Consider the following 26,634-nt stretch of genomic DNA (forward strand, 5'->3'; position numbering starts at 1 on the left):
GGGCATTTGGAGGGTTCTAGACTTATCTTTATCAAATGTCCAGAATGTGCCCTCAGTACTGGGAGAGGAAAACCTCCAAGATATAAACATGTAGCCTCAGTTTAGCTACATGATGATTTATTGGCCCTCAGGAAACCAATTTCTATTGTTTCCCTTAGCTTTCTGTAGATTTTATTCTACTTTAAAAATCAGCATTCATTTTTTAAAATTGACATTTCCCCCCCCAAAGTAATTATTTAAATGCTTCTGATTCAGTTCTGAAGAGACCAGCCCATTTTTGCTAAAGGAAGGACATATGGCTTCTGTTCCCCATTCATAATAAAGGTTTATTTAAAATTCCTCATTTTGAAAGGTTTTATATAAGAAATGGACTTAAACTTACTTAGTAAAATAATATGTTTTTCATTACAATATTTAAGATCTGCAATGTACAATAAGCCCCCCTGGTATTGTTAATGTGTATAACATGAAACCACATGATATAAATTCATATACCTCCATTTGAATCTTAATTTTATGATCATTATCTTTATTTTGAGCTGCTGCTTTTATTGTCGTTAAGTATATTCACTCATGTAATAAATATTTAAGAAGCACCTACTTACTGTGTACCAAGTACTTTTCTAGACATTGGGTAGTAAATGGTGAATAAGACTGATGAGGTTCCTGTGCTCAGGAGCTTAGCTTCTGGGGGAAACAGAGAACGTGGGTAACCATAGAAATAGAGAAGGCAGTTTGAGGTAGTAATAAATAATAGGAAGAAAAGGAAACAGAATGATGTGATAGAGATTGTTTGTGGATTGACTTAAATGGGATGGTCAGGGAAAGCTCTGAGACTGGAGGGGGAGGTGTGCTAGTTGAGTTGAGACTTAATAAGGAAACAGCATAGAAAGATCTGGAACGGAGCATTCTAACCAAAAGGAATAGCAAGTAGAAAGACCCTACGTGGGAACTAGCTTGGTTGTTCTAGAAACAGAAAGAAGCATAATGTGATGGAGCAGATGAGTCAGAGGAGAGACAGCTGGAGAACCAGGCAGGGTCCAGATAATGTAGGGAGGCTTGTAAAGATTTAGATTTGTCTCAAGTAGCAGAGTGACATGCTTAGATTTGTATGGTCAAGGATAGCTCTGGCTACAATGTGTTAGAAGAACTATAGGGTTGACTGTGGTAGGGAGAAGTGTAAATAAGAAGACCAGCTGGAAGGCAATTGCCGTAGTCTAAGCAAAGATGTTGGTGGCCTGGATTAAGAAAGGGATAAGGGAGGTGAAGAGGAGGGAGCATATTCATGGTATGTTTTGAAAGTAGAGCCAACAATACTTGCAGATAGTTTATTGTGGAGGAGAATTGAAGAGGGATCAAGGGGAGTCAAGGTTTGGAGTTTGAGCAATACATGGATGGTGTTGCCATTTATCAAGACAATAAAGAATTCGAGGGAAGAGGGCAGAGATTTAGATGACTCAACAATGCGACCTACTGAAAATTGGTTTAATTGTAAAAACTAGATCACCGTTTTTATCTGCAAGTTCAGCACAAATTGGCAGCTATTTTCCATTCTGAATGGATCATACTGAAAAATGGTTTGTAAATTTCTTCATGTTATTTATTTTTTGTTTTAAGCTGTAATCATCACAAGTTAAGAAAATGATGGAAAAACTTGTTGGTATATTATAGAGATCTTGAATTTTTTATACATTTAGACTTTTAATATTACATCTTTTGTTATTTATGTTAACAGGCTTTGCAATATTTCAATCAAATTTGGTTTTCCTTTTGATTTTCTTATTGTTGTTGCTAACTTTCAGGATGTTTTGACTTCCTAGAAGCAACATTTAAAAATCTTTTTATGCAATGGTACATGTTATCTATCAGCTGGTCTTACAGTTCTGGTCCTCTAAGAAATTAGACTTGTCATAATATGCAAAAATAAGCAAGTGATAATCTATAAAGTAATATAAATTTTGTTTACTAAATCTGTGGCGTTGTTTTAATGATATGACTATGACTTATAATTTAAAGACTATTGATTTTTACTATTGTTTACTAGGTCAGGATTAAAACAGCAATGGTAAAATGTTGAAGTTCATTTATGCATTTGACAAATATTTATTGAATACCTACTTTGTTCAAGGCTAGGCTAGAGGTGAAACAGTAAATAAGATATACATGACTGATATTCTCTCAGGCAAGAAAGGTAATAAACAGATCATTACACCAACGAGCATTTAATTGCACATGTGGCAATTGACCTGAAAGAGAAATAGGTTAATGGGGGTCTTATCTGGATGGCTGGTGGTGCTTGAAGAAAATAGTTTTGTTTCTTTTTCCCAAAACCTGAAGATTAAGTAAAAATCAGCCAGGCATATAAGTAAGGGTTGGAAAGAAGGGAATTTCCTAAGCGTCTAATAGCCTCAGGGCGGAAAGAGCACTTTGTAAGAACTGCAGGAAGGCAAAGAGCAAGGGAGACCAGCCTGATGATGGGGAAGCAGCCCCTTACAGGGCGCAGTAAAGACCAATGGTTTTATGCTGAGAACAAGGGGAAGCTAGTGAAAGTTTTGAACTAGAGGAGTGCCAATGATCACATTTGTTAAGGCACAGATCAGGGTGCTATGCCTACAATCCATGGAACACCAGAGATTTCCAGCAGAGCACCAGAAGAGACAAGGGCCCGGGCAAATTGTCCCTCATAGCCCTCAGAAGGAACCAACCCTCCTACACCTTCGTTTTAGACTATTAGCCTACAAAACTGTGAGAAATTTCTGTTGCTTAAGCCACTAGTTTGTGGTACTCTATTATGGTAGCCCTAGCAAACTAACACAATCTGAAAGAAAGACCTTTTGCTTTTTGTTCTAACTACCCATGACTTACTTATCCTTCTAGACTGCTTAATTTTTATTTTTTCTTTGGAGATGTTCTTAATGAATTAAGTGCAGATAGATTTAATTTCTCAAATCTAGTTTTTATTTTATCTGATTGAAGAATGAGTACCTTGTTCTGTACTGGTTTATATCCAATTGTCCAGTTGTAACATACTTAATTATATGCTATATTATTTATTAAGGGATTCATATGTGTGTGTCTGTATATATTTCTCCCACCTGTGAGTACCTTGCAGTCATGGACTGTTTATTTTCCTTGCATTCTCCCAAACTTCTAAAAAGAGACAGACAATTAGAGGTTAAGAAATATTTGTTTATTGATGATTTGAAAAGCTTAGATATGCTGAAGAGATGGGCACTTTTAAGCTACCTCATCACTAAAGAATTATAAGTATTCAGGACAAGCATTGAACTTACTGAATTGTGTTTATATTGTGATTGTCATGTTGAATTTTATAGCTGAAAAAGGGATTAAGTTGTTTTAAATTGGTATGTATTAGCCTTAAAAATTATTTTGAGTAGTGTAATAAAAGGAATTCATTCATTTATAGCAGTCATTATTTGTTAAGTTATGTGTGAGCTGATAAATGGCATGCATATTAAAAGAACCGCAAATCCCAGAAATTTTCCCATCTCCACCATTGCTTTTACTGAATAAGTTTTTACTTAAGATTTGAATTTTGTCTACAATTTGCAAACTAACTCACTTGAATATCAAATGTCTGGCATATAGAAGGTGCTTAATAAATGCTGGTTGATGTTGAACATGGAGATTGGAATCTTAATAAACATTTGTTTGGCACCTGCCCTGTGCCAGACACAGCACATCTTCAAATGTAAACTATAAATGATTATATTTAGATGTCCAGTTCAAATACTTTTTTTCTACCCATCATGTCAAAAGAAGCACTGTCTCCTTCCATCCTGTTCCTGTGTTTTTAATGCAGTCCTTTTGTTAATGATGCCTCTGCTACCTTTTTGCATTTCGGAGCTTCTAGCCCATGTACAAAGTAGTAATGTGAACATAACTTTAAGGAAAACAGCAATTTCTCTATTTTTTCTACTTTGTATTTTTCTTTTCTGCTATTGTTTATCAATAATGGTATAATAATAATAATAATACACCAACTACTAATAACCATATGGCTCTTTAGAGAAATTTGAAATGCCTTCTACATACAACATCTTACTTCATCCAGCAGTCCCACCATGCAGGCATTATTTTAACCTCCTGTTTTGAAGAGCTTAGAAATCAAATGATCTGACCAAAATCATTTACCTAGATAACAAACAGTAAACCCAGGGTTCAAATTTATGTCATCTATCTTCAAATTCAGTGTTTTTTAATCTTTAGTATTTTTAATTTACTTATTAGATACGTAATCTAATTCTTATTTTTAAGTTAACACAGCATACAGATTTTTCTTTAGAAAGATATTTTTAAAGCAGCTAACTGGCTTTAAAAATTGAATGTTTCTGAAAAGGGAAAAAAAGAAAATCAGCTTGTTGGCATTACAGAAACTGTCAGGAGCTGAGACCATGGTAAATAACCCACATAGGAAGACGATCGGAAAGCAATCTCTCTCTCTCTCTCTCTCTCTCTCTCTCTCTCTCTCTCTCTCCCCCCTTCTACCTGCCCTTCCCTTCCCTCCCTCACTTGTCCTTGTCCCCTCCCTCCTTTCCTTCCTTCTCCCCTCCCTCACTCCCTTCCTTTTTCTGCAGCTGCTCACCACTTCACAATTAATTAATTTAGTGATGAATTCCTGACATAGCCAGTATCTGCATATCATTAACTGTGCAATATAGTGCTATTCTGAGAGGATTTCTTTAAGAATAAGGTGAGTGATACCCTTACAGAGTTGCTGCAAAAAAAATATGAAAGATGTAGAATGAGCTCAATCTTCTGATTGTAAACACAGCACAGAAGTCCCCAGTGATGCTAATGGAGGCCTGCTTAACAGAGTGGGGATAAATAACCAGAGGACTGAGCCCTGTGGGATTAATTAGGGAATTCTAGCAGACACTGCAGCTTTCAAAACTATGGTTAACGATGCACGCTCTGTGGTGTGTTATGGTACAGTATTTTAAGTTAAAAAAAAAGTCCAAGGTTACTGTATTAATGAGGGTTTTCCAGAAAAACAGAACCAACAGGACATACAGCAGTACCCCCCTTATCTGCAGTTTCACTTTTTATGGTTTCATTTACCCCCGGTCAACCATGGTTTGAGAATATTTAATGGAAAATTCCAGAAATAAACAATTCGTAAGTTTTAAATTGCCCACCATTCTGAATTGTGTGATGACATCTGGCACTGTCTACCCTGTCCCATCCTGGGCATGAATTATGTTTGTCCAGTACACCCCCATTAGTCACTTTGTAGCTTTCTTGGTTATCTGATATACTGTCAGTATCAGTATCAGTGCTTGTGTTCAAGTTTCCTTCATTTTACTTAATAAAGGCCCCAAACTGCAAGTGTAAGATGCTGGCAATTTGGATATGCCAAAGAGAAGCCATGAGTGCTTCCTTCAGTTGAAAAAGTGAAAGTTCTCAATGTAGTAATATTAAGGAAAGGAAAAAAAGAATGTATGCTGAGTTTGCTAAGAACAAATCTTCTATCTGTGAAACTGCCTAACTTATAAATTAAACTTTATCATAGGTGTATATGTATCATAGTAAATCATAGTATACATAGGGTTTGGTACTATCTGTGGTTTCAGGTATCCACTGGGGTCTGGAACATATTCCCTACAGACGAGGAGGACCACTGTATATAGATAGACAGATAGATAGATAGATAGATAGATAGATAGATAGATAGATAGATAGATAGATAGACGATAGAGATTGATTGATTATAAGGAATTGGCTTATGTGATTATGGAGGCTCAGAAGTCGCAAAATCTGCAGTCAGCAAGCTGGAGACCCAGGAGAGCCGATGGTGCAGTTGCAGCCAAATCCAAAAACCTGAGAATCAGGAGAGCCGATGGTGGATGTTTCCAGTCCTAGGGCAGGAGAAGACTAGTGCGGCAGCTAATCGGTCAGGCAGGCAAAGTTTCCCTCTTACTCAGCATTTTTGTTCTATTCAGGTCTTCAGTTGATTGGATAAGGCCCACCCACATTTGGCCAGTCACTCTGCTTCAGTCAATCTACCAAGGTAAATGTTAGTCTCAGCCAGAAGCACCCTCACAGACACACACAGACTAATTTCTTACCAAATGCCCGGTCACCCCAAGGCCTAGTCAAGTTGACACATAAAATTAACCATTATAATTATAATACAGATTAAGAAAAAGAGAGAAGAGGAAAAGCATATCTGATGATTCCAAATATGAATTGGCCTTTTAATGGCCTCATCAATCCATCCAACCAAGTGAAAAGTTGCAACATAAAACAGCTTTCAGAATTAATGTGAAATATGGAAGTATTAAAGGGTTTTTAGGCATTGAGGAACATCTATTATATTTAACATATTTACAATGCTGAAGAAATGTTTGTTTTGTTTTGTTTCCTGAAAATCACTCCTCCTCCAATTGAGTAGTTTTGATGCAGAAGTTCTGAAAATCCCTATTCAGTGACACAGCCAAGTTTGAACTCGCATTAGCACTTCTTCTGGGCTCATTCATCACTTACTCTCTGTGATGATTAAGTTCAGCGTTCTCTGACTCAAAAACAATTTCCATTCATTTGTAAACTTGAATACCAGTAAGATATGCAAATCAGAGAAAAGGGGCATTTTTTTTCTTTGAAGTCTGAGTCTCCATTGATATGAAGGAAGGACTTTAAATTTTTAAAATCAAACCTAATAAAGATTAAACTTCTCTGAATTTCTTCTTAGGCATAGTTTCTCATGCAAAGCAAGTTGAAGAAGCAATCAAGGCTCCTCATACACTGTTCTTTTGAAACAAAACACCATACTTGTGTGACTTTTGTGGCCAGATGAGTTTTCCCCCCAAAGAATGCACTTCTATAGAAAATATTTATCTAACTCTTTTGGAGTTCATAATCACTTTGGATGCTGTATAGAGAAGAAATCATAAATCAGTCATCAACCGTGTTTACCCAAAAATAAGACCTATCCAGACCATCAGCTCTAATGCGTCTTTTGGAGCAAAAATTAATATAAGACCCGGTCTTATTTTAATATAATGTAAGACTGGGTCTTTAATATAATGTAATGTAATATAATATAATATAAAATAATATAAAATAATATAATACTGGCTCTTATATAAGACTCAGCCTTATATTAATTTTTGCTCCAAAAGACGCATTAGACCTGATAGTCTGGGTAGGTCTTATTTTCGGGGCAACAAGGAATTAATGATATATCTATGTATTAAATAGGATTAAGACCATGAACTTAGCTCTGAGGTGGATGTATAGTCTCTTCTGGTAGTTTGATGTATGAATGGCCTCTATCATTAAACTTCATTTAGAGAATCTTTGTTCAGCATTCATTTATTCAAGGTATTTATGGAGCACATACTATGTGTCAGGGCTTGAGTGAGTGCTGGTCATATAGCTGTGAGCAAAACTGATTAAGCCCCTGCTGTCAGGGAGCTGACTTTCTAGTGGAGGTAACATTTACATACAGTCTGTGCCCATTTTCCAGATGCAGATGGAAATGAGAATTCTGACTGATGTTTTTGTGCTTTGTTAAAATAAGTAGTCCCGGTCTTTTACAGACTTTTGGCAGCTGTTTTTTAAGACCTTAGTACTCAACGTGTTTGTCCAAAGACCAGCAATATAGGTCACCAACTGGGAGCTGGTTAGCAATACAGAATCTCTTCCTTTATCTCAGACCTACTAAATCAGATCTGCATGATAGCAAGATGGCCAGGTGATTCCTAAACATAGGAAAATTTGAAGAGTACTGGTTTGAGGCGTAAATTTATTAACTTATCACCTAAAATGATTTGGTAACCATCCAATGTTTTTTAGCTGTATGCACAACCAGAGAGGAACTTTAGTGTTCACTGTCTCAGTTTATTTTCATCAGGATACAATTTGGTTTCCTCAACATGATTTCTTATAATGTGGTTCAAGCTGCAGCAAAATCACCTGAGGAGCTTGTTTAAAATGCATATTCCTGGATACAACCTTAACTCTGGTTAGGTAAGTCAGTGTTGGGTCTCAAAAATCTGCATGTTTACAAGCTTCACAAGTGATTGTGCACATTAAAGTTTCAAAAGGACTATCCTAGACTAATTCTTTATTGAGATCCTTCTAAGGATGCATTTTCAGTAATATTGTTTTATCTTTGGTAAATATGCTGCTGCCTAGAAAGATGAATTGTTGAGCCTGTGTGGTCATCTATTCCTGTGTATTACAGTGGTGTTACTTTAAACCAGGGTTTCTCAGCCTTGACACTATTGACATTTTGAACTAGATAATTCTTTGTTGTGGGTTCTGTGCTGGCCTGTGCATTGGAGGATGTTTAGCAACATCCCTGGCCTCTGTCCACAGGATGCCGGCAGCACACCTGTGTCTGCAGTCCCACTCCTACTTGTGATAAACAAAAGTGTCTCCAGACACTGCTAAATATCTGCTGGAGGGCAAAACTGCTTCCAGTTGAGAACCATTGGTATAACCTAAGTATAGAATAGGAAATGGCTATATGTGAGCATGATATTTATATGAGTATGACATTTATGTACAAGCACGTAAGACCTACCTGGCTCTTTGGGCTGGTTTTATACTGAATGGTGAGAGAAACGTAATGACATGACTGGAAGGGGACAAAATCTCATGTTTAGGCCATAAACAAGGCTGCTATAGTGTCTAGGTGCCAAAGAACAATACAAAATAGGTGGAAGAACATTTTGGGGTCTATTTTTGAGTAGCTCTGAACATGCTGTGAAGACTGAAGAAGATGCTGTATGTTGTCTCAAGAGTAGCTTTGAGTATAGGTGCTTCTTTTAAAGGGCCAAAAGTAGGGACACAGGGATTTGTCCTCGCTTGGGCAGAGACTCAGAGGACATGGAGAAGCCCCAGAAGTTGCCCAGGGCCAGGGTAGTGGGCAGTGATGGTGAGTATGTGTTTATTTATTTCTGAACCCACAGAGATACTCAGGGTACGCTCAGAAGTAATTGGGGAGGTGTTGAAGGGAGGCCTCAGATTCATCAACAACCAAGGAAATTTGTATTCATAGCCGGTAGCATTATTGAATTTCTGGTATGAGTTTGAGTTTTGTTTGGCTCACTATTCTCACCAAATTGCTTACCTTTGCATTTCTTTGTAATATGATATGATGACACATTCACTGTCAACCAATGTTATACAAGTATAATCGTCACCCTTTTGGTAGTCAATTGTGTCAATGCTGAAAAGTAAATCAGAACAAATGCTTATTTCATACACACTCCTTGTACACTAATAGTCATTCTGGTAGCTGGGTGGATACTTTACAGATTTATACGTACAATCACCTGTCATTATTTTTTAAAAATACATGTGAGAAGAAATTGTTGGAGTTAATAGACAAACGAATATAAAATGTTTATGTGGATCAAATCACAATCTTTCCATTTTGGACAAATGGGAGCAACTGTGATGTTAAGGAAAGAACATTGGGCAGAAAGACTTGAATTTTATCCTTACCTCTTCTGTTTAGTAACTGTCAGAACTTGTGCAAATCACTTAATATCTCTGATCCTCAGTCTCCTCATCTGTTAAATGCAGATAATTTGTCATTTGAGGTTATTAGAGAAATGGAAGTTAAATAAGATTAAGTATGTGAAAATACCTTCCAGAAAAATGAGTCCTTGGTGAAAGTCTGTCATTAAACCTCTGTTTCTCACGTATGTTTATTAGTGCCAGTGTTACAGTCAGTTCATGCAACATGGATTTATTTTTGGAACTAAGATAGTACACCATTAGTGTATTGGAAACTTGTGGTAACAATCCTCTTAGAATCTATATGATGATATTGTCTTATATTTTAAGCCAGTTATAATAAGATCTTCAGCTTCAGTTACTTCAGTAACTAAGTTACCATGGTCTGTTTCCAGAACCAAACCACTTTATTCCAAATTCCTTGGTCTGAATAATATTCTAACCAGTTCTGCAATATAGAGTATGTATAATTCATCTTCATTTTGCAAATTATAGGAGAAGACTTAAAATGTAACCATTGGAATTCGTGTTATTTTTTTTTGTAGATGTGTAGCAGGTTAAAATACTTGATAATTACTTGTTTATTATTTCTAGGGAGAAAATGTCTGCTTAGACTTAAACAATTCATTTTAAATTAATTGCAGATGTCTTAGGTGAGGCAGCAGTTCGTTATCGTTATCATTTCATTAGATAAATGAAAATTATATTTTAAAAGCCACCTCCCTAAAAAAGAATGCATTTGAAGTGACATGAGGTACATGATTAACAATTTTTAATTTAATTGATGGAAAAAGCCTTTTTGCAACTCCATTAAGTTTAAGGTCAAGTATAACTTAGAGATTAAATTATAAATACCAGCTCTATTTTGTCTTCCAAGAATTTCAAGTCATATGTTCTAGTTATATTTGTTACAAGTATTGAAGTCACTTAACAAATGCTAGCTTGAAATGAAACACAACTATGAGCATTTCTTTTATAATTCTTGTCTTCCCGTTATGTATTCATTAACTTTCAAAAGGCAGAACCAACTCCAATATAAAATAAGATTTTTTTTATCATGTGTAGTAAGGACATCTGAAAAAAGGCTTGGAGATAGGCGATGGAAGTTTGAGCATGATTGATGGCAGGAAAACAGTATGGCTAGCAATATATCAGGATTGCACAAATAAAACAAATAAAACATGATTCACTGGTCCTGAGATTATGTTGGGAATCTGTTGTGAAAATGTGAAGCTGTGAAGAAAAAATGAAATGACATGGTCCTAGCAAGAGACATTGGAATAAATGTTAGTTTCATTGTTAATATTATGAATAGAAATAGAAATAAGGTTTTTGGAGACAACTGTGGATTGCGGGAAGCAGTTAGGCACAAAATCATCAACATGACAGAGAAAAGTGAGAGATTTCAGTAATGTGATGGAGAAGGACTGGCTTGTTTAGGCAAAGGACTGTTGCTGAGCAGAAAGAGCTGCGTGTGTCGGGACACAGGGACAGTTAGAAAATCGGTGCTACCTTTAATGAATTTGAAGCGTTGGTTCAGGGGTGAACACGTTATGGTTCTAAATTATGCTTCATAGTCATGAGTATGATAAAAAATGGATCTCTGGGATTTTAATCAGACATAAGAATATTTTCATTTTTATTCCATTTAAAATTTCCCTCAAGTGATTTTTCTTTAATACGAATAATGTACTCCCAAACATTTCTACAGATTGTTCATATCCTTAGATAAGACTGTGACAATGAAGAAATGGAACTGAAATTGTAGAACATATAATGTTTGTTTGTACTGAATTGTTGTGAGACCATACTTCATAACCAACAATAAATATTAACATTGTTAAATTCAGCAATGCAGTTAGTGACTTATGTACAAACAAGCAATTGGAAATTGGAGTGGCCCCGTATCTCTCATGAAAGCACTGATGTAATGGATAGATTAATCTAATAACTCTGAATGGGCAACAATTTGGATATTGTAATGACTGAAATCCTTGTTTTTGGCAAAATAAACATATTTATTAAATTAGTTTTTAATATTTAAAAATACTAATCTGCCTTCTTGGAAAGAATAGCATTCAACTTGATGAATTTTCAAATTCAGCATGACAAGGCAGTCTTTCAAACAAGCCTGTCTGTTCATTAGTTTCAAGCAAGTTGGATTCAGCCAAAACAGCTTACTAACTAGGCATGAATAAGCAGAGACAAAAAGTGTGGAAACACAGACAGATGGAATCTCCATAGCCCAAGAGGTTAGGGAGACATTGTGGAAGAATTGGGACTTCATCTGGGCCTTGAAGAGTGAGTCCAATTTGGATTGGCAGAGAAGAAACAGCATAGAGAAAGAGGAAGACATGTTTTGGAGTTTTCCTGCAACAGGAAGATTATATCCAGGAGAGTTAGTAGATTAAACTGCAAAGATAGGGACCAGATTGTGGAGGAACAGTGGGTTATATGGAGTGATTCTATTCTAGATTTGCCAACCACTAACCTACAGCAAACATATAGGAAACTTCTCAAGTTTGAACAGGTTCCTTGGCTGTGAAAAGGGAGTAATTCTGTCTGTTTCATGTAGGTCATAGGGTTATTGTGAGAATGAACATATCAGGCATAGGAACATGCACTGTAAAATCAAAGTGTTAATAAAAATGTCAAGTGGTAGATCTTTACAACGCTATGTACATGGTTACCAACCCTAGCTGTGCGCTGTACTCTGCTTGGTAATTTTACTATGCATCCCAGCTCAGTTTCCTCTCGTTTCCTGTAATGATTATTTCAGACCTCCCATTGCTTCTAATCCTTTGACTCTACCCATTCTCCTATTCTCAGCAGAGAACCTTCTTTACTAACAAAACAGAAATCAGGAACATTAACTTCCTTATCATCCTGCTCCCATGATGTAAGCCCAGGTGCTTCACACTCACCCTTTCTTCTTTCTCCTAGTCTCAGGGGAATAGACACCACTCCTCCTAGGAGTTATAGGTGCATCTGAGCACTGAATCTCACTTCTTCCCGTTTTCGCAGGAAACTTGCTCCATCTATTATCCTCTTCTTTTTATTTGCTTCTTCCCATCAGCATTTAAATATTGTTTGTTCCTTCCACATCCACTTCTCGTTTTGTGTTATTACCCCTCTTCCCCTTGATAGCCAAATTTCTTAAAGATGTGATCTATTTTCACTGTCTCAATTTCTTCAAGTTAGACCCTCTCCTTAACCCACTTCAATCTAGATGTTTCATCCCATATCCCCTCCAAACAACTGCTCTCACCAAGGTCACTGATAACTTCTATATTGTTAAATCAGACGTCTTTCAGGACGTATCTTGCTTGACCTCTAGGCAGCAATTAATTCTATTGATTACTTCCTCCTTCAAACACTTATTTACCTTGTCTTCATAATAATACATTGTATTGATGAGGGATCAGAGTTGCAAACAACAGAATCCACTCTGGAAGTTTAAGAAGAAAAGGAATATTTTGAAGGATGTTAGGTGGCTCAGAATTTATGTGGCAGGACAGGTATAGATGATATTCATCCAAGACTATGTTTATCACACCTGGGCACAAATCCCACTGCCTCTGCCTCTTAGTGTCAACACCACAAGTCACACAAATACTGCATAGTTTTCACTGGTAATACCCAGAACTGGACTCCAGAAGCTATGCCACTGCCACCACGTTAAGTACTGAATGCCTTCTCCTTTACACTTGCTAGAAGATTTCACAACCTTGCATAGTCATGAGTTCTCATCTTGAAGTTTTGCATGTGTGCCCCTAATTGGCAGTCCTAGGTTCCAGGCCTATGTACTAGCTGCCAAGAACACTAAAGATTTGAGTTGTGAGTTCGTTCTTGGGGAGTTGGGGATTTCCCCAACTATAGAAGATGTGTAGAAAATGTGATAGCTGGCCACTATTTTGACATTTGTCTACCTCGAACACTCTTCTAGCTGTGCCACTACCTCTCTGAGCAATCGTTCTTAGTCTCCTTTCTTTTCTTGCCCCTTAAATGTTCCCTAGGGCTCCATCTTATTTTTTTTCTCCTCATTCTGCACCTTTTCCCTGGGTGATGCTGTCTAACACCGTGGCTTTAATTGCCTTCTCTGTGTTTAAGACTCCCAGATCTTGACCTCCAACCCTGTCCTCTCTCCTGACCTCGAGGACCACATATCTAGCTGCTTCTTGGACATTTCTACTTGCATGTGCCATAAGCACCTCAAATTCAACATGTCTAAAACCATACGCCCCTGTCACACAAATGCATCCCTCCAGTTCTTCACAGTGCAGATCCACTCAGTTGTTAAGCAAAGAGGATGTTATGATTGAGCGCTCCCCTCCCTCATCTGCATGTGCAACCAATTGTAGATCGTGTGTGTGTGTGTGTGTGTGTGTGTATTTGTGTGTATATAGCGGGGATGCCAAAAACATGTATACAAGTGGACACTTTGGTCAACGTTGCTCAAGCAGTAGTTCACCTTAATCAGAAGTGTCTGGACGCTGATGGTAACCACTTTGAGCACCTCTTGTAATTGCAGAAGTCAGATATGACATTTATTCATCTTTTGTTATCAGTGTATATTGGGTGTTACAATTTTAATACAGTTTTCCTTTCTTAAAATATGTATGCATTTTTTTGGCATTATGTGTGTGGGGTGTGTGTGTGTGTGTAGCGGGGATGCCAAAAACATGTATACAAGTGGACACTTTGGTCAGCGTTGCTCAAGCAGTAGTTCACCTTAATCAGAAGTGTCTGGACGCTGATGGTAACCACTTTGAGCTCCTCTTGTAATTGCAGAAGTCAGATATGACATTTATTCATCTTTTGTTATCAGTGTATATTGGGTGTTACAATTTTAATACAGTTTTCCTTTCTTATAATATGTATGCATTTTTTTGGCATTATGTGTGTGGGGTGTGTGTGTGTGTGCGTGTGTGTGTGTGTGTGTGTATGTATATATTGAATCTGCCATAGTCTCCATACTCAACAAGAATATACTGTCACAGGCACAGGAATCCAAATTACTGAGTTTCCTCCTAGCTTCCAGTTTTCTGTAATCTATTCTTTACCTTGCAATTAAAAGATCTTGCTTAGCAACTCATGACATCTCATTCCCCTGCTTAGACTCCTTCACAGGAGAAGCATATACATTCCCCCCCCCCCCCATTCATGTGCTTACATGGGTGTAGAGTATCTCTGGAAGTTTGCACAAGAAACTGGTAGCAATGGTTGTCTCAGGGATTGGGAATGGGAGAACCAAATGGGAGTGGGTCAGTCTTACTTTATTGTGCACTGTACTGTATCTTTTACATTTTATACACTGTGCTCATGATGTATTAAAAATTGATTAAAAAAACTTTAACAGATTCCCATTGATCATAGGATAATGTCAAATTCACATGGTTTCTAAGATCATCACACAAAATTACTTCATTAGCCACATGGAATGTTTTGCTCTTCTTTGAGTATATCACATTCTTTCACTTTCCAACATTTACACATAGTTCCCTTGTTTGAAATGCTCTCTTCTCTCCCACCTCACCTGGATAATCCTACTTCTCCTTTACCCTTGTGCTTAGAAATCACATCCTCCTGGAAGCTTTGCCTTGACTGCAAGACTAGATTTAGAACTTACTTTTTTTTTCCCAGATGGCCCTATCCTTGTCAAACTCCTATAAAAGTTTTGAAATTATTGTTTGTGTCTTGTCAGAAAGACCATAAGCTCTGCAAGGACAGATACTACAGTTGTCTTATTCAAGGCTATGACATGGGTGGTAAGGTAAACATATTGAACATAGTAGGAATTCAATAAACATTAGTTACATGGGTAAATTACTCATGCTTGTTTTCTCTGCCCTGTAATTTTCCAATTATCTCATCTGTCCCCATAGGTATTATTTTATAATCCACTCTAAACCCTATCTGAAATTTTTCTTCTGCATGTCTCCACATATATATTTTAGATGTAGGAATCCTAAAGCTAGGAATAATATATTCTATTAAGAGCAGTAAAAAAGCTAATATAGCTTTCACTCTTTTTGAAGAATATACTATACAATTTACAATGAATGAATTAAAAAATGAATGAAGGAAATATATGGCTATTATTTTGAGATGTCAAAAAAAATCACATTTAAGTGATACATATATATAGTTTTAATACATAAAAATTAATATTTCATAAGCAAGCTCATTAATGCCACTGACTTTAAAACATTACTTTAAATCCTACCTTATTTGTAAATGACATTTTAATTTATTCTTTACTGATTTTTCACTAAGCAGCCTACTTGTACTTGCAATTTTTTAAAAAAAATACTCGTATCTTCCCAAATATTACTCTCAAATCTTTTCCACTATTACATTTCTCAGAACTTAGTCTTTTTCCCGGTTTATGAATTAAATTATTGATCTCTTTGTCAACTTTGCCAAGACAATGTTTCACAGCTGATGGGCCAAGACTTAGAAATAATCCATACTGATCTGTGTTATTCTTCAGTATGTGGAACTCTTGCTGTTGAACTCCATGACTTCAAGATTTTATTGGCTAAACAAGAAGGCATTAGTGTTCATTAATATGCTAATATAATTCTTTTACAGGGCAAATTTGAGATAAATGCTATGGCCTTAGAAATACACCATGCTTTAAAAAAAAAAATGGCACCAGTGACATACAAGGCATTAGATGGAGAAACTGGGCTGTGTGGCAGAAGCACACAGGAGAGGGGGAAATCATTCCTGAGTGCCCACTGCCTCCAAGGGTAGTCTGGGGACCAGTCTGCAGGCCAAATGGAACATTAATTTGGGACCTGGGGTCTGGAAGCATGTTCTCATTATGATTGCTGCTCATTGGCTGTCTAAACTTGTGCTAGAGAAATCTTCCAAAAACACAGATCTGATTCCATTAATTTTTTCCTAAAAGCATTCCCATTTCACATAGGAATGAAGTCCAAATTTTTTAATATGGCTCATGAAAGTTTCACAATCTGATCCCTGCCACCTCTTTAATTTGTCTCCGGCATCTCTGTGCCTCCATTTCTTTAATTGTCAATGACTGGGGTTAGGTTAGATAATTTCTAAAGTTCCTCTCAGGTCTAAAAAATGTATGGCTGTCAATAATTGCAAAGTTGGTCTCAGCTTTCAGGTAGGATAAAAGGGAATTTATAAATTTATAAATTCCTGTTTCTAAAATAGATCAGCTTGAATTATCCTGAAACAAGAGAAGTTGTTCAAGTATAAGAAATACAGTTTACTTCTGCTTTTCAAGTTTGGTGAAGTATGACTGTGTGTCCTACAAAATCCTGGAGGATCAGATTCTCCACTGCAACCATACAGATCATCTTCTCTTTGTTAAAACTGTAAAGTATGAGGCCTGGTAATGACTTGGAAACGTCTAGCCTTTGCTTGTATAGATGATGGAATTGATGTCCAGAGAGATGAAATGCCTGTCAGGTTTATAATAGAGCCAAAGACTAGAATCCAGGCTCCTTTATTCCCACCGCAGTGTTCTCCCACTGTTCAAGATTATTTCATTTTGGTGGCTTATGTTCACTGTTCGTAGAAAAGCCTGTGTCTGAGTGAATGCCTCGGCAATGTACTGGGAAGACAAAGGATTCGCTCTGCCAAGTTGAGCTCCAGGTCAGACCAGTATAAATGAAACTACTTACCTTTTTCCTTCCAGGTGAAAAGCCATGAAAGGATTCATTGATTCATTCAGCAGATGTCTAGTGAGGACCAGCCATTGTTCTAGAACAAGGTCTCTATCCTCCTGAATCTTATATTCCAATATAAATAGACAACAGACATATTAACAAATAACTTAATAGGACTTTCAGATACTGATAAGTAATATGGAGAGATGGAGTCTGGAGAGGTCACTTTAAATTTAGTAACCACCTAAGACTTAGGCTTTTATTCATTCATGAACATTCTTCTCACCTTGATTGTACCTCTCATCAACTCTACCATTGCACTATCTTACCAACTCTTGTGAGATTTATTTTTCTATGCCATTTTCCCACTCCCCTCCTTCCAAATGCTTTAATGTCTTCATATCACAGCAAATAAGGTGCCTTTCTCATATTTGTTGGACATTTAAGCATAGTCACATTGTGTCTCCTATCTCATAACTGTATTTTCATTTCTTAACTGCACAAACTCCAATCAACTAGAATAGTTGTTGTTTCTTGGCGTTTCATATTTTGCTGTCTATGCTGTCTACACTGGACTTGAATCTCTACAGTACTTCCACTCATCTTTGAACAGCTCTATTTGACAGGAAACTCTCTTATTTAGCAGCTTGCTCCAACTTTGTGCAAGTCTCACTTTAAGCCTACTTCACAATCCACACCAAGTCCTGCTATACCATCAAATTTTCCTTGGTTATCTCTGGCCTTTATCGTCAACCTTCCTCTGAATACCAGTCCTTGTAGTGTATGCTTTCTTCTTTTCTTTCTTTCCTCTCTTTTGTTTCCTCTTCTCTTCTTCCTCTGTTTCTTCCTCCTCCCTCCCTCCGTCCCTCTTTCCCTCCTTCCCAACCCCCCCTCTTTTTCTCTCTTTCTTTATTTCTTTTGACACTTAGCATATAAGACCTCAGGTTGTTATTCATGTAAGTATGCCCTGGCTTCTTAATTTCATTATCAGATCCTCAAGTTGGGAGAGGGGAGAGTTATAAAATTATTTCTATCACCAAATATAAATCCCTAAATGTGTTCCACATTAATAGGTGCTCAGAACAAGCAAGCAGTGTGTTAAAAAAGTTGTTGCTGCCTATTTAATGCACACTGTATATGTTTCTGTTACATAGTATGCATGATGTCATAATATTATTGTTTAAGTTATTTCTCCAGCTAGAATTTGTTGCAGTACTTGGACACAGTGTATGTCCATTATATACTTGTTGAATAAATGAATGAAGATTTTTTAAAAACAACTAGAAATTGCAGAGCCTGTAATTTGCTCATGTTCATTGTGAATTTTAAGGAGGGGAATGTAAGTAGTATGATAATATAACAATCCAGGAACTTATTTGGCCATGCAATACTCTATTTTCAAGGAACCATGAATCTCTTTGGAGATATTGCTCTCTAAAATGCAGGCCTAAAACACAGAAGGCACCTGAGTGGATGCAGATGCTGATGTTACTGTTTCCTGGACTGTTAAGTCCTTTTAAGGCAGGGTCTGTGCTTTAACTCTCTTTGTACCTAATTTTGGAAGGGACATTAAAAGCCACATGGCCCAGTATATACCTTTTGCTGGAATCTGTACGAGCATATCTAGCTCGTGCTTAAAAACTTCTATTTGGCGAAAGCTGTCTCTGTGGCAGCCCTTTCCAACTTTGTGTAATGCTCTCTGCTTAGGCGAAAGTTACATTGAAGCACCCCGTGTGCTATCCACCTGTGGTTGTAGGTCTAACTCTTAGAGTCCTCGATGTGACTGAAAATCTAGTAAAGTGACTTGGACATAGAAAACATTCAATAAATGTGTAGAGAAATGAATTGAATTGTGAGAATTTGGCTCATTACATTTTTGAACTGGGATTTGGAACTAAAGTACACCCTGGACTGTTTGAACATGATTTTCCACCTGATTACTTTTTACTCGTGCCATTGTTGTGCCTGTGAGTATCTACACATGTAAATGGAAATTACATTTATGTAACTTTGCAATTTTAGTATGTACATGCGGCTCTTTGGGGAATTCCTTTTCTGAAGATGGCGTGTGTGAATTTTATAAAGGCATTTGGCGATTAGGTGTCCAGTGTTGTGATGGTATGTTTTATTATTGTACTTCTTTTCCCCTCACAGTACTGCTTCAGTAAATAAGGCTGACACTTCATCTCTCTTGGTCATGAATCCAATACTCTACCTGATACAAATCATTCAAATTCCTAACAGGCATCACATTAAATAAGTTCCTTGTTTTTGCTTTATGACCCAACTTCGTGTTTTCTCTGATCGTATGATAGCTTAAAAGTGAACCACCTAGAAAAGAAAATTAGATGGGGCAATGTCTCCCAACAGTCTGGCATGTAGACCTAACAACAAGCAATCGAGGGACAGTATTACTCTTTCACAGATAATCTCTATTTATCTTATGAACCAACTCATCCCATAATTTGCGGCTGTAAATTGGATCACATCCACAGAAATAACCCTAATTTGCTGTCTCTTTCTCCATCTCCTCCCGTAGGACTTAGTACTCTTCAGTTCCCATTCCTTAAATATCTTGGGAGGGATCTGGGGTGCTTCACATGTACTTAGAGTTTGATTTACCAGAGTTCGATTTGCCAGGTTTGAAACCTACTCATGCCGGGGTAGGTTTCCTTCTGTAGGAGACTGTGTGAGGAGAGGTACAGTGCTCTCAGTAAGGAATGCTTGGTCCAGCCAGCACTCAGCCCTACTCTGGGCACTGAAGCTACTTCCTTGACTCGACTAGGATCTATGGTCTCTCACTAGGAACTACTCTTCTTTTGAGGAATGCCACCATGTACTCAATAATTCTTCCCGCTAATAACTAAGATGTCTTCACTGAGTTATGTTCCTTATTCTTGGCTCTTTTATCCCCAGAGGTAAGTGTTTCATGCCTCTGTGCACATGGATATCTTCGTGGCCATCCCTCCAGCTCCTAAGCGTAAGCCCTGGGGACTACTGCAATGGCTTTCAGTAATTCACTTCTCCACAGCACTCTCTCAGAGGGGTAGGGTTAAAGTCCATTGATCCAGCTGAGCATATTAATTATCTCATATCATTCCTATTATGGTCCTGGAAGCAAATGAGTTTCTATCATATTCTCCCAGGTTGCTTATAATGTGTTTCCCAGAAAATAAGACCTAGTCGGACCATCAGCTCTAATGTGTCTTTTGGAGCAAAAAGTAATATAAGACCCGTTCTTATTTTACTATAATATAAGACTGGGTATAATATAATATAATAATAATATAATATAATATAATGTAATATAATACCGGGTCTTATATTAATTTTTGCTCCAAAAGACGCATTAGATCTGACTGTCAGGCTAGGTCTTGTTTTCGGGGAAACACAGTAGTTTGATTTTTAGGCTGTATTTCAATGTGATACTTTCCTTGCAGACTAGTGCAAACATTTGGAAGTAGCATGTTGTCATGAGAAGAATATTATACAAGAAATCAGAATATTTTAGAGCCATTCTTAGATCTTCCTTGAAGCATTTATTCATTAATTTTGTAGCATTTATTGACCTCATAATGTCCTGGTATACCTACAAGGTATTGTGGATACAAAAATGAATTATATACTCAGTGATTTTTAATCCTGGTTATGCGTTTGACCAGGGGTCATCAATCTATGGTCTGTGGGCCAAATATGATTCACCATCTGTTTTTATAAATAAAGTTTTATTGGAACATTGCCAGGTTCATTTACATACATATTATCTATGGTTGCTTTCATGCTACAATAACAGAGTTAAATTGCAATGGAGATCCTGTGACTCCTAAAGCCTAAAATATTTACTATCTGGCTCTTTGTTAAAAAATATTGCTAATTCCTGCATTAGACTCATGGAGAAGATTTAAAAAGAAGTCATTGCTTGTGTTCCACCACTGTTAGTTAAATCAGAATTTGGAGCGTGTGTTTATGAGTTAGCCCAGGAGTCAATGTTTTTTTAAAAGTGTCCCAGATAAATATAACATGCAGCCAGAGTTAAGTAACATGAATAAGATGATCTCTCAAGGAGTATATATGATTTATTGGGCAGAAGAAGCTCACAAAAATTAATAAAGGTGAAATTGATGAATCTATAATGGAAACATGTACCAAATTCCAAGAGAGCATTGCATAGAGAGTATTTTATTTCATTAAGGAAGATTCCATAGAGAGACATTTAAAGAGATTCTTGAAGGATGCTTCCCCTGGTGGGTAAGATGTACTGGTAATGATGACAGGGAGAGGAGTAGAGAGAGCAGCACATTCAAGGCGTGATCAGAAGCTCAGTGTGGCCAGAACACTGAGAGGGTGAAAGGAGATAGAAAAGCAGAAAAGTAAGGGCCAGACTAGCAAGGATTTTGTACGCTAAGAGGTTTTGAATTTGTTTTGACTTTCATTTAGAAGTTGAATGGAAAATTGAGCCTCTCTAGGCCACAGTTTTTCCAACTATAAAAATTGTGGTTAGCTCAGATGATTGCCAAGAACTTTCTAGCTCTAAAATGTAGCTTTCTGAGATTGTGTCAATTACTTCCTTTCATACTCTCAGGACTGGGAACATAGTTGAGCTTATATGAAATGCATGACTTCTACGTATAGTGGTGACTCACCTGGCTATTTCCTATAATTGATCCATTTCTCTTAATAGTACAAATGAGGGCAATGCTAGTTTGTGGATTCACCACAAGCATTTGAGAAAACGGACTTCTGGAGGAGAAATATCTTACCTGGTCAATGCATAAAGGCTCTTCATAAAGAGTATTACATAATGATAAAGTACCTGTAAAATACTTTGTTTCGCAGAGAGAGGTGCTATAAAATTGGGACAGTTTTATTGTCAAAATTCACACTCTTCCCAATTAGTACTAGTGCGTATTTTGGCTTAGCATTTGTAAGTCTTTACACTCAAAACTTGGTGTGTGAATTACTACAGAAGTTCTTTAATTTATTATCTTATTTTACTATTTTATAGCTTCTTATTTATATCAGATCTCTGCACTATAATTTCATCTGTGTTCAGAAACTTACTGGGATAACTATATTTCTACTTGTATCTCTAATAAGCTACATGTTATTGGTTTCACACTTTTAAGTGAGGTTATTAAAGTTCTGGTGTATATTGAATATTTTATTCACCTCTTGTGGGGTCTCACCGAGTGTTGAGAATAACCAGTGAATTAAAAAATAATATATGATAAACTCAGTGATAGAGGCTTCCAAGACTCTAAGGCAGCCCAATGTGTATTTTCTGATTCAGTTTATCAAACATCTGTAGATGAATGCACTGAACATTTTCAGTTATGTTTAGTATGATGCAAGTTGAAACAGATACCTTTGAAACTGCAGCAAGAGCTGTTGGAAAAAACTTTTTTGGTTTCTGTCATTTGAACATCAAACATTCCTATTAAAGGAAATGTTTTGAATGCTTTTTAAAAATGCATTTCAATTAGTAACTATTTCCCTCTCCTCATCAAAGACAATTACAGAGGAACTCTAGAATATTGCCTACTATTGACCTCTTCGCTCTACCTTTTCTTCACAGACATCGATGAATGTGCTGAAGGCCGCCATTACTGCCGGGAGAATACGATGTGTGTCAACACCCCAGGTTCTTTCATGTGCATCTGCAAAACAGGATACATCAGAATCGATGATTATTCCTGTACAGGTAAACAGTGGCTACTTATGAAATAAAATCTTTCTATGTCTTAAATTTACTTTTAATAGTTTCTAAAAGAAACTCTAATTTTTTTGAGACGTATCCAATAAATACTCCTTTACAACAAAACAAGTCATAAGAAAAGCATATGGTTTTAATTTGGTAGTTACTTTTGAATCTGTTGTAAGGAAGGAAAGGAATGTGCTTGCTCTGAGTAAGTTTTATACTTCCTGTTAGGAAGGTAAAGAAAAACAAAAGAACCAAATCAATATTATACTAATTTTATACTTGAACAGTATTTATACCCAAAACTTGTATGAATTCTGTGGCAAATCTGAGAAACAACCCCTAAATAATATTTTCTTTATATGACAGTAGGTTTTTGAGTAGAGGAATGATGACATAAATAATGTGATGATTTTCAGAAATAGATTCTTAGAGTAATAGGAAATAAGACTACTAAAGGGAATTAAACTCCTTTATGCCTCTGGCAAATGCAGTTGAGTAACTACATCAAATAAATTTTGCTTATGTCTGTTTCATGAAATATGACTCCCTTCAGTACCATCCAGTCATGTTCAGGGATATCTTGAGTGTTAGTAATATCTTAAGGTGGTCCTGGGATAAGACAACCTACTCTACTCACTTCATATTTTATAGGTTCCGACCTGTAAAATATGAAAGAAAATGATGCTAGACAATTAGCTTGAAGGCAGCGAAGTTTGAGGAAATGTGGGTGTGAAATAAGACATTCTTTTGGATTTCTTTTTATTTTTTAAATATAAGAAACATAAAAATATCATGTATTAGAAAAACAGAATCATAAAACTGGAGAATACTTAAAAACGTTATTCTTGTCACTTTTTACTCTACCTCCAATTTTATAATTGTCATCAGATGGATGTATAATCATCCTTAGAGGTTTCCAGGGAAAGGAGCTCTATAACATTTTTCCAGTGAAAGATATGAATCTATAATAAAAGTGTTACCTTATGCTTTTGTATTAGTGTATTCTCTTCTAAATCTTTATTATAGTGACCATACTGTGTACCACTTGATATCCTATTTATCAGTTAGAGCAAAAGAAGCTTCCTCTAAATTCAAATATAGTATTTATATAAAAACAAAATGATGGAAATAAGGAAATAATGATAAGTGACTTTTCCATTCGATGGAGAATAACCAAAAATATTCTGAGGGTAAACAATATATTTAATATAGAGTTGCCAATGGATTTACAAATTTTTACTTTTCTGTCAGTTCATCTTAAATATTTCCACATTATGGGAACAACTGTGCACTTTTTCTTTAGACAAAATTGAGCGCTCTGAGTAGCACAGTGTCTTGAAGGAGGATGACAGAGATAATTTTCAAAAAACAAAAAGAATATAAAAGAACAAGTTTCAGTAAATACATAGTATGCTGTACTATTGGTGATATCCATAAGTCTGAGTTCCACTGTAATGATTAAGAAACAAGTGAAAACAAAGATAAAACCGCTACATCTCAGAGAGTGGTATTTCAAGATGGGCTCATTAAAAATAAAAGTGCCAGCAATTTTCAAGGAGTCTGCTGATTCTTTGGCATTAGAGACTTAAAAAGCTTTGTACATTTTTGTACTTCTTGGTAATTCTTTTTGTGTTCCTTATATTCTTAAAAAAAAAAAATGTTCGATTTTAAGTAAGACTACATGGCACATAATTTGGCCTCGTGATGAATGAAGAGTTTTTCTTTGGGGCAGGATATTTTCCAGAGGTTCATTTCCATTCTGAGCCTGTTTGTTGGCTGCAGATCCAAAAACAGTTTAACTGTCATCCCTTAGAGAGACTCTCCTGCTTTGACTGTACCTCTCCCAGTGCATTTTCCTTCCAAATAAAAATCCCACAAATTAGTTTATTGTTGACTACTTTGAGAGAATTTTCCCTTCAGATTCCAAAGTACCTAATGATATAATGGAAGCATCCCTTTGTAGGAATGTCCAGGAAGAACAAAATCATTTTAAGAAAAGCTGTTCAGGCCATGATTTTTATGCCTAAAAAACCAGAGCCAAGAATTTCAAGATCTGGCAGACGGTGGAATGTATTTCCTTCATGATACACCAGTATTTCCAACTAGCACCACTATTTCTCTGCTTTCACTTATGGAAGAGACGTTCCTGCTTACGAGTAGGTCTACAAATTGGAGAATTTACATTTGTACATTAAAAGCTGGATTTCCTAGGAAAAATGACAGGCTTTTATTTTGTAGTCCCAAGTCAGGTGAATCTCTGACAAAACGTTTCGTGTTAGACCATGCAGGGTCAACACACTTGCAAGGTTTCTATAAAGGAAATGAATGTTTAAATTCCACCTCTCCATCTTTCCTTGCACACTTTGCTACTAGCATCTGTACAAAAACCTTGAAGAAATGACTCCTCTGATGGGGGTTTGCCTTGTGGCTGAAGGCATTGAGGGTGTACCTTTCAAGAGCTCCCATAAGACCAGAGTAGGACTATTTCTCTGATAAAGATTGGGATTTATTTTCTCTGAATTTATCAGAGATTTATTTTCTCTGAATTTCAATGAGTGTAACAGACATTGACATACTTGCAGTAGACGGCCTTCCAGAATAAATGTCAAGACACCACTGTAGAGCACTTCTTGGATGTTTGTGGCTGAGCATTTGGAGTTCTGAATTTGGTTTGCATCTGTATTCCTGTCCCCTTTTCCTATTCAAGAGCCCCCTTCCAAAACATCACAACTGACACTCTCAACACTGTACCCAGCAGACTCTCAGACTTGCTCACCCCATCTGAAAATTAATCATAGACATTCTAATTTAAAGGAGACTCTAAGAGTAGTACACTTTATAGTCAAGAGCTTTGATTAATAAAAGAAGCCTTTTTATTTTTCACTTTTATAACCCTGTAGCTCTGGCGTAGAAATTATGTATGCTGCAGAGTAATTTCCTTTCATAGTTGGTAGAATTGCACAGTATTTTCTTTCAGTTTCTGATGGTTTGAATTGTATTTTCCACATGATCATAAAACTTTGGAGATGGAAGAATTCTTAAGAATAATTTCATCCAATTTCCTAACTTTCACAAAAGGGGAAATTGAGGCTCAGAGAGATTAATTGCCTTGCTCATGGTTATACAGTTAGTGAGAGTGAAAAGGGGCCACAGGATAAGCTTCCGTATTCTTATCTCTTATAAGAGTCACCGTTTGTTTAATTTGCAACCAAATAAAAATGAATAATGGGAAAAGATTCATATTTTATGTAGAAATACATTATTTATTTTATAATGTTCATTAATTAAACTGCCTTTCATATAGATTGTTTCAGTTCATTAGCTTAAACTCCAAGAGCAATTTTTCCCCTACAGATTTTGTAATAATCTTAAATCAGAAGTCAGTAGGAGAAATATAAAATCACTATTTTCTGGGCTTCTGACTCTATTTTACCATGACACTCATGACTCAGTTGTACCATTTGCACAAATGATACAGAACTTTATACTCTTCTAAACTTAGTGATACAATTTTCCTTCCAGTGAGAGTGTATATTTTTTCCTAATTAATTTTTCATAATCTCTCTCCTCACATTCCTTCCTAGTCTCATAGAAGAAAGCATGGTTATACCTACAAGGAAAGAAAAGAGAGAGAGAGAGAGAGAGAGACAGAGAGAGAGAGAGAGAGAGAGAGAGAGCCCTAGGAGAGAGAAAAAGAGTGAGAGTAAGAGCGAGAGGGAAGGAAGGAAGGAAAGAAAGAAGAAAGGAAGGAAAGAAGGAAAAAAGGAAGGAAGGAAGGGAGGAAGGAAGGAAGGA

At 36.5% G+C, this 26,634-nt stretch overlaps 1 protein-coding gene across 3 annotated transcripts in view; it reads left to right on the forward strand.

Annotated features, from left to right (window-relative positions):
• The window catches only part of NELL2 (neural EGFL like 2), a 316,189-nt gene that overhangs the window by 151,722 nt on the left and 137,833 nt on the right, over nt 1–26,634 (forward strand). For all 3 annotated transcript variants that reach the window (XM_019748417.2, XM_074325809.1, XM_019748418.2), the window contains exon 14: nt 22,714–22,839. In XM_019748417.2, coding sequence (XP_019603976.2) covers nt 22,714–22,839 — 126 coding nt within the window. The remainder of the gene's footprint in view (nt 1–22,713; nt 22,840–26,634) is intronic.

Source organism: Rhinolophus sinicus, linkage group LG02 (genome assembly GCF_036562045.2).
Source record: "Rhinolophus sinicus isolate RSC01 linkage group LG02, ASM3656204v1, whole genome shotgun sequence".
NCBI lineage: Eukaryota > Metazoa > Chordata > Mammalia > Chiroptera > Rhinolophidae > Rhinolophus > Rhinolophus sinicus.